The 17450-nt window shown below is 39.0% G+C and overlaps 1 protein-coding gene across 8 annotated transcripts in view; it reads left to right on the top strand.

The window, feature by feature from the left end:
- The window catches only part of FGGY (FGGY carbohydrate kinase domain containing), a 276519-nt gene that overhangs the window by 170178 nt on the left and 88891 nt on the right, over positions 1-17450 (top strand). For all 8 annotated transcript variants that reach the window (XM_042873303.1, XM_042873305.1, XM_042873306.1 and 5 more), the window contains 2 exons: positions 26-177; positions 6795-6883. In XM_042873303.1, coding sequence (XP_042729237.1) covers positions 26-177; positions 6795-6883 — 241 coding nt within the window. The remainder of the gene's footprint in view (positions 1-25; positions 178-6794; positions 6884-17450) is intronic.

The raw sequence follows: 17450 nt of genomic DNA on the forward strand, positions 1-17450 counted from the left end.
TGTTTTATTTTATTGTCTTTTAAAGGGCAAAACAACAGGAATGTTATTATGTGGATGGACCATCGTGCAGTCAGTCAAGTAGACCGCATCAATGCAACGCAGCACCGGATTTTGAGCTACGTTGGGGGAGTGATGTCTGTGGAAATGCAGCCTCCTAAGTTGTTGTGGATAAAGGAAGTGAGTGCCTCTAAGATTGCAGTGTTTTTAGTAATGATTAATATCATTTTATTTGTAAATGCCTGAGAATGATATTTCAGAAACAAAGTTCTTCGACCTTAGCGCTGAGCTCAGAGGTGTGCAAGGTAAGGCCAGCCTTAAGATGCGATGAAGATGTTTTGAGATTTTTTTTTTACCTCTTGATTATTTAGAGATTAATTTTAGTGAGGTTCAGTTTTTCTCAGATGAAAACTTTTAATATGCTTTTCTTATGTAATTTTAAGACCAGATGTATTGAGTAGTTTCAGTGCAGGTGATGAATGTGTCCTGGAAGTATCCTAGTATTTAGTTATGGAGCTGTACACATACTTAAAGTATTGTAGCTGAACATGCTTAAAAAGGGCTTAGGTTCCACTTCTGGGTTGGTTTTTGTATCAGTGTGAAAGCAGCAGTGTCTCAGCACTGGGCATCCTTGCTGGATGTATTACTGCCTTTGAGACATTGCATCCAACAGTGAGGGAATGTGTGATGCCTTTGGCTGCTCACAGGGCAATCTAGTTTGAGCTTCATCAGCTTTCCAAGAAGGAGCTGAGGAATTTAGTTGCATGTCATCTCTAGGAAGTAGATCATCTGTAGAAGGAAGATGCTCTGTTCAAAATGCGAAACTCTGCTTCTTTCTTGTGTTTTTAACAACTGTCAGAGAAAAGGAAAAACACTCACCACTTCAACTTTTCAAAACCTCCTCTAGTCTGGCTTTTACGTTTGGTGTTGATGCTTGGCCAAATGTAGATTACTTTCTGCCAGATTCAGTGCAGTGCCTTGGGTTGGAAGGGACCTCAAAGATCATTGAGCACCAACCCCATGCTGCAGTCAGGATTGCCACCCGCTGGATGAATCAAAGGAGTTGGCTGCCCACGGCCCCATGCAGCCTGGCCTTGAACACCTCCAGGGATGGAGAATCTGCAACTTCAACCCAACACCTCAACAACCTCTCAGTGAAAAGCTTCTTCCTGACACTTACCCTAAATGTCCCCTGTCATTACCTGACCTTGTGTTTCTGGAAAGAAATTTCTAAGAATTTTCATCTAAACAATTTTAGGTATTCCTAAAGAATATCACTTATCAAATTTACTGTGAACTTCTGGAAGTAATGAAGAGAAAGGAGAAGGGGGAGGTGACCTAACTGTGCTTTCCACTTCTGTCATCTTTTCTTACTAGAATTTATACTGAAGATGACTTCACCGTGATGAGTGAGCTGAATTAATTACACAAGGAGTAGATACTGGTCTTTATTTCTTGTAATTTTCCTGTTATAAATGACTTGTATTTATTTGTGGAAGGATGTTGCAGTTATTCATCCAAATTGTAAGTTATTCTCCTCAGCTTCTTCTAGATTTTCTTTTTCATGTAGTATTTTATCTGTGTGTTTCTTTTGATCGCTTTACATTTTCACTGCGCAGAGATTAGGAAGAACTAGAAAGTAGAGGCTTCAGAGCATATTCTATACATTTAATTATTTCACTCTATCACATTTTGATTTCAAATTAAGAAACCAGACTGTGGAAGACCTAACAAGTTTCTTTGCAATCTTTTGTTTGAATTGTATTAGCTTACATTCAGTTTGAGCACTGATGAATCACTTTATGCCCTGGCATCCAGTGGCTGGTCTGCATGAAATTAATTGGAGGGTCCTGATGTCTGTGACTGAAGATAGGTGTCATATGGCAAAGTCAGCACTGCCTGTGAAGTTTGCTTGTAGGTCATTTTGCAGTAAATGATCAACTGAATGCAGCTGCTGGATAAGCTTCTGGGGCTTTCTTGTCAACATTAGTGGCTCGCTTAGGAGCAGCACTTTGTTTCTTTGCTCCTTGTGTGCTGAGAGGATCCATTTAAATGTTAGATCTGCAGTATATGTAAACCAAAATGAATATCTTTCTTTTAAATCTACTTTCTGTAGGTACAGTCACTTGAATTTGGAATGTTGTCAGCTGAATTAAGAGTGTGGAATGTTGTAGATAAAGTTGGGAAAAAAAAAAATATTATCCTTTCACAAATATTTAGAAACCAGCTGAAAGATAATGCTGACAAAGTCCTCCTGAACTCCATAAGATAAGTAAAAATGTAAACTAAAGTGAAAAAGAAAGTAGTCCTTAGTTACTGAATCTCTCAGAATAACCAGATAATTCTCCTACCTTGCCATAATTTCCTTAGATATCAATTTTTTTTTAGAATTATCTTGCAAGGTCTGTGGTTACTGTTGGTTCTGCTCTAGAATTAATATTAGTGGGTTTTTTTCCCCAAAGGTAGCAGAAGAGAGAATCTTGTTTACTAATTTTTGGCTGGAGATTTGATTGTGGCTTGTGCCAAAACAGGAGGATGCTTGTTACATTTTTGTCATATTAATGGCATTACAAATCAGCTATTTCTAAAAAACATTCATCCCATATGCTGTGGCGTATTCCAGAAGGGTGGAGCGTGCTGAACTGGGAATAGGTATTTGCTTGGTAACTGTCCCCAAATGGAATGCAGTTTTCCTATAGTGTATTTTCACACCTCATATTTAAGTATGGTATCCTCCCTCCAGCAAAAAAAAAAATAATCAGAGTGAATGACTAGCAGAAATTCCTTGCAATTGATAACTAAAATTGATAATTCTCAGTTTATCTTCTTCATATTTCTTATGGCACATTGTCAGTGATCTTTCACTGAGCACATCTTCAGTTACAGCCACATTTTTATGCATCATCGTTCTTTTAGTTTGTTTTTGTACACCCATGACTTGCAGCTTTATCAGCCAAAGGGATAATTTGCAGAAACAATTAAAACATGTATTTTCCTGGCTACGGAGGGGCATTAGCTTGGCAGCAACATATTTGTTGTGTATGTCCTCTTCTTTATTGCATTTGCAGCTGATTTTGTTCTGTCGAACGCAACTGGTAAGATTTTTACCAATAAAAAGCCCTCAACTCCATGTTTAGTGAACAGAATCCAAGCTACTGGGTTTGAAACTGAACTCTTGATAAGGACTGTTTATAAATGCTTGAACAGCTTTTTGCTATCAAAATCCATACATAAGTTAGACATGTTTGCATAGATTGTACTTTGGACTGTTCAGTCGGGCTTTTGGTAGCAGTTACTAATCAAGCAAAATAGCCTTAAAAAAAAAAAAGAGGACTAACATCTGGAATGCTTGAAACACCTGCACCTCTGAGAATCTCTCAACTCTGCTACAATGTGATGATCTTTATGAACATTCCCACAGCTTTTCCTTCATCCCTTTTTACAGCTCCAGTTAACTCAGCCTTTGATAGCGCTGGTCTGTGTTTCTGTCGTGCACGTGGCATTGCCTGACCTGGACTATGATATTTGCCTGACTTTTGGTGCTATCCCGAGGCTGCCTCATGGATTTGGAAACATCTGCAGGTGTCTAAGACAGTGTCTTGTCTGTGGAGACAGTGTGATGCACCAAAGCAGAATTTTCCACCTTTGCCTTATCCTTACAGCTTACTTTCTAAGGTGGCCTCTTAGCCCCAAGAACACGTTTAAGGCCTTAAGATGAATCTGGTGATTCATTTGGTGGGTTGAGCTTTTTTTGGGGGGAGGGAAAGGGGGTGTTGTTTGTTTATGTTGTTTGTTTAGGGTTTTTTTTATCTTTTTTTTTTTTTTGAGTGCAACTTACAGTTGCAAAACTGATCAGTCTGCAGCCCTGGCTCCAGCAATGATTTTAATAGTGCCTACAGTTTATCTTGGATGTCTGAGAAGGGCTCTATTGCATGGCTTGGCATTAGTTCTGAAGTGTGGGAGATGGAAGTTCTAAGTTCTTGCTTTGTCTGAGTCGGAATAGGGTGTGGGACATCAGTTTCTTATGTCCTCGTGAGTGTGTGTATTGTCTTCAGTCTGTTCATGCAGATTGCCTAGGAGATTGGGATTCAAAATTCAGGTTGAGTTGGGAAAAGCAGACTATTATTCAGTGAGTGTGTCTCATTTTCAGATGACTTAGATCTTAACCTGATATGGAACTTGAATGCTCATGCCAACGTTTTTTTTTTTATACTCTAAATGGTAAAACATCTTTCTGATTCCATCTGTCCCTGCTGGTTTTAATCTAGGTTTCTCACACACCAATTTGGGATGGTTTCAGAATGTGTGGGTTTTGACTGATAAGTAGCTATGAAATACAGGCCAATGCCCTGTGCTAAATCGTAAGTTTTACTTCAAGCCCATCTTAAATTAATCCAGTGTCCAACAGAGTTTGGATATAAAAGCTGTCTGTAAAGACATTTAATATTTTCCAATTCACATTTAGTCTGTATTAGCAATTATGAAAGTTAGGCAAGTTTTGGTGTTTGTCTACATATTTTAATTCTGGTGTGGGGGTAAAAGCATTTTCACTACTTTTAGTTGTCTGATGATCACTTAATCTTACAAGAAAATAATATAGCTAGTAAAAGCAGAAGTTTTCAATACAGAAATAAAATACTCAGCAAAGCACTAAGGTACAAATCTGAAAGCTCCTTTCTTGTTCTCAAGGAGAACACTCCTATGTGTTTCTGAAAAATCCTGTTGCATAGAAAAGCTCATGTGAAGTTCTACAAGTGTGTGCATTTCAGCCCAACTCATAGGTGAGCAGTGTGCATAGCATGAAACAAAATTGTGCAGCATGGCTTCATGATAATCTTTTGACTTGGCAGAAATGGCCTCTACCTATTTCTTGACCTCTGTACCAGTTCTCCCCACCTCTCACTTTTATCCTTCTGGTCTAGGAAGACCGAAAGATTCTGTGCTTCATAATTCTTAAACTCATTACCCACAGTTACTTTAAAATCTCCAGATAATTCTGAATAACCGTTGAGAAGTGTTGTATTTTCTCACAACGAAGAGATTGTGGAGATACTCAAGACCCAGCTGGATGCCTACCTGTGCAACCTATTGTAGGGTTACTGCTCTAGCACAGGGTTGGACTCAGTTTCTGGAGGTCCCTTCCAACCTCTGCAATTCTGTGGTTGTTTTCTTTTTAAATGAAAGAAGCATCCATGGGTGCCCCTCAGTTGAAAGGTTGAATGTGTTTCTTTAGCAGTGAGTTTGATGGCTGAGATGCAGGATATGAATACAGTACTGGGAATGTTCCTGGATCTTTTCCATCCTGCTTTTAATGTGGTCACAGATTTGACTACGAGTAAGAATAAATTAAATTAAGTGAGTATCAAAAACATGGAGACTTTTTAAAACTTGTTTGGAAAAAGCATCAGGATATGCTATGGTTTTTTTGTCTTTCTTTACTAATTAGTGATGACAAAGCATTGAGATGGCAAAGAATGAATCATTTGGATGTTCATGAAACAAAATACTTCAATGTCACTAACGTGTGGCTTTTGGGAATTCCCTAAGTAATAGAATAAGGACCCAGTGAGTATCTCTGATAAAGCAGATTTGCTTGAAGGGCACAGTTGTTCTTAATCTAATATCTTTTATGATTAACACTAATAGTAAATCTACTTCTGTTGCTTCTTAAAAACCAATGCAGAATAGTTTGTATGATCGAAATAGGATGAGTGAGCTTTGTACTAAGCTAAGGAGCACCTTTGCATTTCAAATACAAAGTTAAATTGGAAGTAGTAGCCATCTACATCTAGTGTGTAAGCTACACTCAAGTTTGGAACAGGCATGCAAAGCTTGTACATTTTGTTTAAAAGTTGCAGTTGCATCAGTCTTTTTTTAACACAGTAAGCTGTTAAGACTCTTAGTGTTTAATACTTTTCTAAAAATCCTTTGCATCTGCAATCTTGTATAATCTTTTATAATTGCCTTTGCCTGAGCTTATGAAGAGTAGATGAAAATGGTAGGATATGAAATGCAAATACACCGTATGGCAAGCAAATCACCCCTTAGATTTCTTCAATAGAGATGAAGCCCCAAAATAATTTCCCATCTTATTCTGGAGTACCTCCCCAACTCTGTCATAGCCTGCTAGATGCAACCGTTGACCAAATGTGTGTTTTTGGCTGAAACTGTGCCACCTAGCAGGTCTCCATGCCCCAGAGACCCCAGCTAGGATGTACTCTTAGATGAGCCACTGTTTCAGTTATTTAGAAAACCATTGGAGATTTTTAAAGCAATTTGGGAGGGTGAAGCTTCATAGAAAGCTTACAGATTCTTACTTGCTTTGATCAACTGGCCTAATAGATTGCAAAGCTTTGTTCCGTGCTCACAGAGGTATTTGTTTTCTTCCTGCACTTAAAATTTAGAAATAATAAATATAAAATGGTTTATTTTAGAAAGTAAGGCATGGCTTTGAGCAAATGTTTTTAAAGTGAGTTGTCTACTGATTTTGTGCCTGTCTGCTCTGACACTGAGCAGCTGACAGGGAACTGAAAGATCCCACGTTATGGATCTGAACCATGTGTCTCCATTAACTTTCTTGGGAAGCCCTTATGATCAATTTGTGGTGGGGAAAGAACTCAGTTCTTCAGACAGTAAATCACTGCAAAGTGAGCAGTGCAGGAATATGGACAGAGATCAGGGTATTGAATTTGGAAAAATTAAAATTTTCCCCACAGCAGTTCTCTTAATTGCCATTAAAAGGAGGAGGTGATCATGTCTGCCCTCATATCTGTATTTCTCTAATGTTTTTTTGTTAGAACTTACAAGAGTCGTGCTGGGAGAAGGCAGGCTACTTCTTTGATCTCCCGGATTTCTTATCTTGGAAAGCCACAGGTGTCACTGCAAGGTATGTTAATTGTAACAGGATGATTTAGTCATCTGAGTCTATTTTCTTATGTGTGTTTCTGCTCTAATTCATTTTGACTGGACGTGCTGTTACATACATCTGTCTGTAATTCAGTCTGCTCTAAAACATCTTGAACCTATCTCCTGCTTCCATTGTACATTCCTGAACACAGTTCCTGTGAGCAGCGTAATTCACATATACAGTATGTTGCTACAACTGTTAGTCCATTGGTCTTATATTCTATTTAGGAACATAAATATAGTTGCTCTTGTTACTGTGAAATAAGCTTCTAATAGTGCTTTGAAATCTATTTTTGTTGACAAATTTATTGACTTTCTCAGAACTGAAACAAAATGCTTCTTTTGGGTATGGAAGACATCGTATAAAATCTATCTAGGAGTGGTTACTTCGTTGTAAAACACTCACCAAAAGCATCATACAGTGCTTGCTGATAAATTAAACAGCGGTGTTTGAGAGAACTCCATTAAAATCTTGATTCAAGTGACATTAGTACAAGTGAAATACACATGCAGATAAACAAATCCTCCATCTGAGAAGTGAGATACAGTGTCCACTTCAAAAAAAAAAAAAAAAGTCTTATGGCCCAATTCCACACCCAGCTCAGCACAGCTCACAGGTACTTCCATTGGAGTCTCTGGAGTTGTATCTGTGCAAAAATTAGTCCAAAACGAAAGCTGTAAGGAGTTAGTTTTAGTGTTGGGGCAATGGAAAATGCATTCATATCAGATAGATTTCTTTTTGAGCATTCTTTCTCCCTGGCCAGTCTCCCTAATAGGCAGCTATTGTTAAATACATATCTTGCATTATATAAAGATGCTGTTTGACTTTGAATGAAAAAGTGAAGAGAATGGAAGCTAGTAAATTCTTGCACAAAGAACTGAAAGATGGTATTGCAAATATAGTCAGGTTCTACTGTGTTCTGTACAGCTGTCAACTGCATAGCAAAAGAACTCTCACCCAAAAGATCATGCAGTGTAAGCTGACCTGTCAGTTGACTCAAATCAAATTTCAGGAGGATAAATTCCAGGCTCGCTGTTCCCTGCAGGATCTCTGTATTGTACAAATACTCAAGACTTCAGTTTAGAACTGGCACCTTCTGCTCAGGGACTAAGTAGAGAAAGGTAATGGCCTTTTTTTTCCCCAAGCAACTTGAGTGCATCATAGTATCATAGAATAGCCTGAGTTGAAAAGGACCATAATGATCAATATCATATATATCAAGTGCTACTTAAACTTAGGTACAGCTGTGGGGAGAAAACTGGCTTCCTCTCTTAAGAGAGCCTTTTTGAGGCAGTTGAAAAGATATGACCTGGGAAACAGATGTGTCTAAATGTCACATGTATATGGGTACAGATTCTTTAAATTTGTCCTCTGATAAGTTTAATAGGACATAGGAAACACTTTTATTTGCCCTTATATGTTGGAACATCTCTGTATCACACATGGTGAGATGCTGATAGAAAGTTTGTACTAAGTGCAGAATTTGGCTTTGTGATCCTAGGATGGCTGATAGATGGTGTGAGAAGTGCGGGCAAATAATAAAAGGATCACCTTGTGCCGCTGGCTGAAGAAGCTAAAACAGAATATGATCCAAGTGAGGTTGGACTTCGAATATTATTTGGAATGTGCTTTTAAAGAGAGGGAGATAGTTCCAGAGAGAGTGGTGATGTACATGGAACAGAATTCTTATCTTGTTTGAGCAAAGGGATCTCTAGCATTGATGAAGAGGGTTCCTGCTCTTCCTCTCTGTCCCATAGCATCTTCTGTCCCTCTTGTTTTTAATAGAGGCAGCTGTACTGTATGAAAGAAATCCCTTTCTCCAACCTGTTTCCTAACTTCCAGCATAGTTTAGTCTATGTGAGGTGATGGAGGGCACCTTCCTGCAGACTTTAAAATATAACTGTTGTTATTACCAATTTAGCAGTTGGAAAAAGATCATACTATTTTGGATAAAGTACTTCCCTGTATATCATCCTTTGCTGCCTTAATGTGCACTTCCCCAAATTAAACTGATCATTTCAGCTCTACTGGAATGTCTTAGGTGATAATAAAAGGGAAACAAATAGGAAAATAGGACAAGAATTTTTTTCTTGGAATCAAACCTTAATTTTTTTCCCCCATCCTCTACTTCCCCCTGTGCACACTTCTTTCTGAAGATTTGCCATGTAGTTTGAAGTGAAGTATTTCATCCTGCATATCATCTTTCATAATACTGTGGAAGTGGAATTTTATCACGTGTAAGATTTTTACCACCTTTTCCCTTGAGCACAAAGGAGCCTATTCACAGGGCAAGGCACCGTGTTAAGTCATTGTGAATCACACATTATTTGACCCTGGTAGAGGACAGATTTTATTTTTATTATTTTTTTTTTAATCTGTTTTGGTGGTGGTAAAATCAAGTAATTCCAGGGACATTTCTGTAAGAAGGATCTTTGCATGTGTTGAAATTCCTACTCTTGCTTCCTTACGTTTTTAAGTGGCTCCTTAAAACATTTTGTGTGTATTTAACATTTAAAAACATTGTGTGGTCTTTTTGGCTTCGGAGAGATTACTCAGTGCACAAAGTTAAGCAGCGTGTGATTGGGCTTTGAAGTATCTGAAAGCAGCTATTGGTTCATGTTTCTGAGTATGAAATCATTTGTCTTTCACCTGCAAACAATTCTGCTGGCCAGAAGTGCCTTGTTGCCAAGGGAAGTTTTTTTCCAGTGGATATATAATAAGCAAAAAGTTCAGGTAAGAATACCTGAGGGGTGGGGACTTAAACATACTCTGAGACTTTGACCTACTCCCTTTAGAAGTGCTGTCTGTGTATCTCAGTGAACAGCATCTGCCTATGAACTTCAAAGAATGAGTTTCAAATCATTGATTCCCACTGTTCTTAAAAGATTGTTGCCTGTAATATTCCCTATTAAAAGAGTTCAATTCTTAGTATTTCTCATTTGGGTTAATGTACGATCATGCAGATGTTTTGAATGATCCAGAAGCCGACTCTTCTGCATTAAAAAGCTTTCCTGGCAGATCCCTGGTTAAAAGCTTGAAAACTTTGCAACTTTCCTACTCCTGACCCAAGGTTACATCAAGGAACATTGGTTTGGCCCCTAGGATAGTCAGGTATTATTGCAGAAGTGCTGCTGTGGGGAGAAAGCTGTTTTTTCAGGCATACTAGCAGTGCTTTCATAGGCTCAGCGCTTTTCCTCATGGTGAGTGTGACTCACTGCTATCTTCCACCCACCATCTACAACCTCTGATCACTTTTTCTTTATATGGTGCTTTTGAAGTTATCTTAAAATCAAAATAAATATCTGACTGACTTAGAGATAACTGTATTATGGACAGAGTATTTTTATCAGAGTTGCACTTCTGTAATCCTGTCTCTTTTCTGATGTCTCGTGAAGAATTAGATTGCAGACAGGAAGATGGCTAAGCTGTGGTATCAGGTAGAATTCACACACGTTTCTGAAGTCATGTGTACTTAGATCCAGTGTTTCTGCTTCATAGCCCTTCCAGCTCACTGCCTGGAAATAGAGATGGTCTCTGCTGGATTTACGTGGTGTAACATGATTGGTAATCAAAGAGAGTGAACCTGTGGAGGAGGACTTGGAAATGCAGGGAAGAATGTCAGGCTTGACAGTAACTGAGGTGGAGAGTGTCCAGCATTGTGCTATAAGCCACTGGTTGAAGATGAATAATTCAGTATCTTAAAAGAAAATGCTGGCAAATCATTCATAAAGATTCAAGAAGTGCCAGAATGAGTGAAGAAACAGAGACATAGGATTCTTTTAAAGTAGCTCCCAAAATTGCGGAAAAAAGTTGGAACAAAGCGAGTTTTTGTACAAAAACTATTTTTTTGTGTGTGTTCTCACACTGCAAATGTATTAATAGCTGGGGAAAGTAACTTTTTATCTAGTAGAGATGTCATCTCACACATGAGTGGTGACCCAAGTAATTTTCCTGTGGAAATACTTGTCTAGTCAGCCTTAAATTGCTAGCTTTCATGTCAGGGAAAATGATATGACATGTTTTGTTGGGGAGTCTTTTGTAAACTATCTACATCCAACACACATCTCAGAATCATGAGTTTGTTCAGAGAAAGTCAGTTTTATAAGAAAGATGTTCTTAGTGTTATGTTAATTACAGGCTGTAAGCTGAAATACAAATGGATATGGTTCTTAAAGATTTCTAGGAACCACGTAGCTAACTAGTATTATGCCATGAATGTTTGTGAGAAAGGGGTGTATATTCTTTTAATATTCAGTATGTTTGAATCTGGGAATCCAGGCTTAAGTCTTTTATCTCCCCTCTTTGCTTTGGATAAGTAAATTAAATCTACATTTATGGAGGTGTTCAGGCTGCTGAATACCTTTTGAGGATTTGATTCTTTTTCATTCTTACGCTTGCTCTTCATCTGTGAAGCTGACACACAGTGATAGTAGGTCAATGCCCCATCCGTGGAGGTGCCCAAGGCCAGGCAGGATGGGCCCTTGAGCAGCCCGCTGATCTGCTGGGAGGCAGCCAGCCCACTACAGGGTTTGGAGCTGAATGACCTTTAAGGTATCTTCCAACCTAGGCCATTCTATGATTCTGTGAGGTTACTTTCTTTTCCCTTTGATTAGTATTTCTTTTCCCTCTACGATTAGTAGAGTCCTTACCAAACTTTTTCTCCAGATAGGCTAAAAACTTTGAAAGTGGAAAAGCTTGGAAGAGAAGGGGATGTTTAGAGGTACTGTAGAAGAAACAGACTGCTGTAAGTTGGATGGTTATCTGAAGGATGTCTGTGCCTTTTAAAGGATTGAGCAATAAGTAAGAAAGATGTGGTAACTGGAGCAGCACAGACACCAGATTCTGCCCTTCCCTTCCTTCCTAGCTGTGCCATGACTAATGTATACCTTTTGGCTGGGATTCTGGTGTTTGCCTTCTTGTTTATATTTTGTGCCTACTTAGAGATGCCTGGTCAAAAAATTAAAACCCCTCTCTGTGAAGAAAGAGGCTTGGGAATATTCCAAAGGTTTTGCTGATAAGACTGCAGCCCATGTGGCAGTGACAGTATCCTGATTTGCACTCGGGTTTTACATCCTGTTTATGAAACCCAAGGCTTCAGACGTGGAGACTTGTTTTGAGAAGTCTCTGGAGAAGGGGGGATTATCTCAAAGGGCTGGTTGGGAGGGAAGCGGTGGTGTTTTTGTGGATCAGACAAAGAAAGTGCCACGAATTTCCTGTCCTGAAGCCAACAGCAAGTGTCCCTGTGACGGTGCCTTTGCCAAACAAGACAGAATTCCACTTCTATTCGGCTTTTAATAAATTCAAAACATGTTCTTTGGAGTCTGGTGACACACAGACTGATGCAGTGTAAGAAAATAGGAAGCGTGTAGCTGCAAAAATGATCAGGGATGTGAAGGGCAGGTGCAATGTGAGCCGTTACTGCTCGATATTTTCTTCTTAATGATTAATTTAAAAACGGCCTGTCCTTGGGCCGGCGGAGGCTGAAAGAGCTCTGTGTGCTAAATAAGAAAATTGTTAGCAGGTCTCGTTAATGTAAGCCAGGAAGCATACAGGCAAACAGGAAGCTTTAGCTATTGTTGTTGTACAAATGCCCTTTACAAAATATTAGCAAGAGAAACTTAATGTGTTTTCCACAAGAACGGGAGCCCTTCATGGTGTCGAACTGTATCTGCACAGTGAAGAAAAACAGCCTTGTCCCCTTCCAACAGCTTTGACATACATTGAGACATTGCATTTCAGGGATTTGAATTCAGATCTTCAAATATTTACTACTTTGATTTTTTTTTTTTTTTAAGTTGTTAGGATTCTTAATTAGCTGTGACAGCATCTAGCCCTTAGTTTTCTATTGTGTTCATTTGCTGCTGGAAAAAAAAAGTCAGCTAGGTCAGTATAGAAAAGGATTGGGGGCAGGCGCAGTAGTAGATGTATTACTGGCAACTTGCCACAGAGACAGTGAACTCTGAGCCAACCATGAAGTCATTTTGAACTCAGGGAGTCTCACTAATCCAAGGCAATGTGTCTTAATTTGACAAAGCAAAGACTGCTTGATAAGCAGCCTCTGCTAGAAATGCTGTTAAACGGAGGTGTTTGTAAGTTTAGATTGTGGATGAGAAATGTGGCAAAATACAAGCACTCATCTTGTTTTCGGGTTCCTTATACTCTCCCAAGCCCAAAAGCAGGCTTGGCTCTGCTCTCCCCTGCAGTTCGGGCTGTGCAGTGGCTTGATGTGAAATTTGAGAAACATATGTAGTTTTCTATTTCAGGAAAATGATCTCAGGGATTGAATGTGTGTTTTGTTGGCTGTTAAGCTCTGATCTTGCCTAGTGTGGTAGTGTGAGAGTGCATGTATATGCGAGTGTCTGTGTGATGGTTAAAACATTCTCCAGCACTTTTTGGAAATAAAATTTGGGGTTCATACATTCATTGCTGCTACAGGTCTTATTTCTGCAGTTTGAAAATACAGCATCCTACCTTGTAAGAAGCCTTTTAAATAAGAATGCTATGGTACATTAGAAAATATTTGTTTTTTATTTTTCCAAAGTAGTCGTTAACATTTACTTGAGCTGATGAGAAGTACACACACCAAGTTTTCCATGAAGGCAAAGGAGCTTTGCTTAAACAACCCTTTCATTGTTGATCCTGTGCAGGAGCAATATACACATGAACACTGTAATTAATAGCTTCTCTAAGGGTCAGATAATAATCTTCCCATAATAACGTTTGCAAAGAGGTGGTTGGGAGTCCTTCAGATCCAGCTTGCTGACTTGCTCAGTAATGGTAGCATTGGATAACTGTGCTTCTCTGTGTGTTGTGTGTGGGGGGTTGTGATCTTATGGCACTCAATTCTGGGGAAGGACGAGGCAGAAACCACAGAGAGGCTTGTTGTTTTTCAGTTCTCTTCTCTCTTTTTCTTTCTTTTTTGAACAGTCCTCGTGGTTCTTTGCTGTTACAGGCTGCATTCAGGGGGTGTATGTTTCCTTTGCTTTAGCTTCTGAGAACACCATCAGGGATCAGACCCCGATGGTACAAGACATGTTATAAACAATCTGTCATCTTCTTTGAACTCGTGCTTATGTGAAACGTTGTGGAAAGCCCCATGCAAAGCCCTTGTCCCTTGTGAAATTGGGTCTCCATTCAGCAAGAACTGTGCAACAATTGCTTTCTTGCATAAATTTGAACCAGATAAGAAAATAGCCATGTTTATGAACTCCTGGGTCATTTACAGCCCCAGGAGTGTTTCACTGTGCACATATATAATGCATGCATTCACAGTAAATTCTTAAAAACCACCCCCTGAAAACAATAACATTCCAGAAGTGTTCTCATCCAGTGAAGGAAAAAAATAAAGCTATGTAGGGTGAAGTCTGTGCATTGCACTGAGTATATATTGTGCTTAAAAGTATTAAAACTCACTTAAACTTATTGTTCCGTAAGTCTTCTCCTCTCCTTCTACTTCTTTTTATTTAAAAAAGGAAGAAATAATTTACCCTTCTGCCATACCTTGTATATGAAAGAACCTTAATCATTTCAGCCTTAGAATACTCCTCTGAAGTAAAAAGGTGGCATGGTTGTTTTATGGATGGGAAAACAGCCATGTGATTTGAAGGCTAAGGTTTTTGTAAGCGTTGAGCTGGGTGTCCAGCTTTCTGTCTAACTTACAGTTACAAATGATGTATGGATTTTTATAGATCACACTAGAAATTATTTGTTTGAGACCAATTCTTTCTCCAGACTTCCCAAACAAACGCTTTTTAGCACCGGAATGTTCCTGCCACCCTTTTCACTGTAATGCATGGTTGAAGAACAGCCTTAGACTGGAAGGCAGTTTAGTTTTACGTTTGCTTTGTTTTTGTTGGCTGGCTGTCTAAATCTGTTTAATGTCAGTAACTTTCACTGGAAATTCTCATCGTGCTTTAGGATGACACTGATGATGTCAGGGTTGATTTACATTATCTCTTTAAAGTAGCATTAGCTTACATAGGACTTTTTCTCTTGTTTGTTTTAGCATTCATATTGTCCAGAGAGGAGCCTTTTAACTGTGAGATGTAAATATCCTGACAACCCAGACTTCAAAAGAAGGCGATTCTTTGTCCATAGAAGTGATGCTACTTCTTTGCCAGCTCTGTAACCTTTATAATAGTGTACTTTTATGCTTGACCTGTCATCTGCATATAAAAATCATCTTAGATCAGTGATACAGTGCATTCAAGAATGCTTCTAAGGAAGGCAGATGCTTCTACGTGTTCTGTCATTTCTTCTTTGTGGTAGACCATCTGGCACATTAAGTAAGATCTGGCTATTGATTCGGTGCAAGTCCCTGGCTTTGCCTTCTGCTCACATTAAGATAGCAAGCACTTTTATTGTAGCTTACAAATTGATGTTCCCAGATAGTGAGCCCAGTGCTATATAAATATATAACGTGTTATATGAAATCGACAAGGGTTTGTTTTTTCCTTCCCCTGTTCCTTTATTCCAGTGCTGTTCCATTAAGCTGCTCGTTAGATGAAAGCTTGTAATTCAGTTTTCAGTGGATGAAATGTGTATGTGCTTATGGAATCAAAGACGTTCCAAGGAAGGCTGTTTATTTTCTTACTACCTTTAATTAAATTTTGATGGTAGGATTCTGACTGTCTGACTTGGAAGAAGAAGACAAAGCAATAATGATTGCAGTGTGTTACGCTAAAGATGACTGTAGTTATTTTTACCATTGTTAAGAAACTTAAATCTGCTGTGGGCAGAACAGTTAAAACTTCAGGTTCTGCTGTGTCTGTTAGCTTTGTTTTAAAGTGAAGGGAAGGGAGTTCTGTATTTTGTCTTCTGGTACTGGCTGCCTTCAGGTAGTATTTGGATTTTAGAGAGAGAAAGAGGAACGAGCAACTTAGTTTTATTTTTATTTCTCAGTTTACCCATATTCAGGCTTAAGTTCCCTCGGAGCTGCTAATATAAGTTAACTTTATTTTAGTTCAAGTTCTGCTATCTCAGATGCGTCAGCCTGAGTTATGAGCTTGTTGGTGCTCTGCAGTTTGTATGCATCCGTCTGCTCTTCCTGAGTGCACATTTGGAAACAAGCAGCATTCCTCAGAGAGCCTGTCCCTGTATTACCTGAGAGGCTACAGCCAGCTCAGAGCTGGCTCTCCTGCTGTCACTGCCAGAACACTGCCATGCTCCCTCTGCCTGCCTGTAAGTGCAGGAGGGAGTCCATAGAAGCAGCTTTGCGGTTGCTTTAAGTACCCACACACGGTGACTTGTAGTGGGAAAGAAGGGCTTTTGGGGGGCCCTTCTTACTGGATAAGTTGCCTGAGCAAAACTTAATTTGTTGTTTTGTTTTTAAATGAAATGATAACACCAAACAAATTGAAAAACAAACAAGAGAAGCCCTCTTAACCTACTTGTGTTTTTGCAGGCATAATACGGTTTTGTTAAGCTTGAAGAAATAGCTCCTGTTTTCACTCACTCTCCTCTGAAATTTTGAAGATGGTGTCTTCTTCCATCCTTACTGTCCAAGAGTTTTCTTTCAATGGATGAGACTGGATCTGCACATTGGCATGAGAGGGAAGAGCATAGCACTGCAGAGAGCTATTTGTATTTCCTGAGATTCCTGCCATGAACCTGTCGTTGGGAGTTGTTTGTCCTTTGTATACAATGTACTTACAAAAGTCTCCTTTGATAAAGGTGGTATTATGATATTAATTTAGTTTCAAGAAACGAATTGAGTGTGCTTCCTGTCTTAATGGGAGAAGTAGGTGTGATGTTGTCCTTAAATTCTGGAACACAGCATTTGTATGTGAGGTTAATGTTGGACTGAACTTTGATCTCCCTGTAAAGAAGGGAAAATGGGGTGTGTATAGAGCACAGTTATCATCTTCTCTTCAAACTTGTCCCCATCCACTGCCATTCTTACCCTCTGCTCCTGTCCCCCAGGCTCTGTGGAGATACAAGCACAGTTTAGATTTGGAAAGGAGTAGTGTCTGCAGTCTACTTAATGAATAGTATCTTGTGTCAGGTTGGGTAATGTTTGCATATGTGATACACATGTGTGTATGTATGTATCTGTGTGTGTCTCAGGCAAATGAGAGTTCTGTATTGTTCACCATTCCTCATGCCAGTATCCCAGCAGCATCAGCTATGAAAATAATGGGAGAGCTCTCTAGATAAATTCCTGTTTGTTTCAGGTTTTTGTATGCTTCATCCTGTAGCAACTGTTCATTTTGAGAGTAAGGACAGTTCATAAACAGATGTTGGAACTCAACATGGTGCCTGGAATTTACTGCTGTTTCTGACATGCCTGTAACAACACAGACAATCCTTATTTATATGGGTTAGCTCCACTAGTAATCTATCAAAGTAAATTTCTGATTAACTCCTTGTTTTTTGGGTTATGTTATAGATCAAAAGAAAGTTATACCTCACTAAAAATGTTAAAAGTCAAGGGATTTTTAGTTGCCTAACCTATCATGAGCTATTAATTATGTACTTAAAGCAGGTACTCATTTGATTTAAACACAAACAGAGCCATAGGAAGGGAAAGGAGGAAGGAGAGTAAAAA

Source organism: Lagopus leucura, unplaced genomic scaffold (genome assembly GCF_019238085.1).
Source record: "Lagopus leucura isolate 7727_CA_CO unplaced genomic scaffold, USGS_WTPT01 Super-Scaffold_100009, whole genome shotgun sequence".
NCBI classification, from domain to species: domain Eukaryota; kingdom Metazoa; phylum Chordata; class Aves; order Galliformes; family Phasianidae; genus Lagopus; species Lagopus leucura.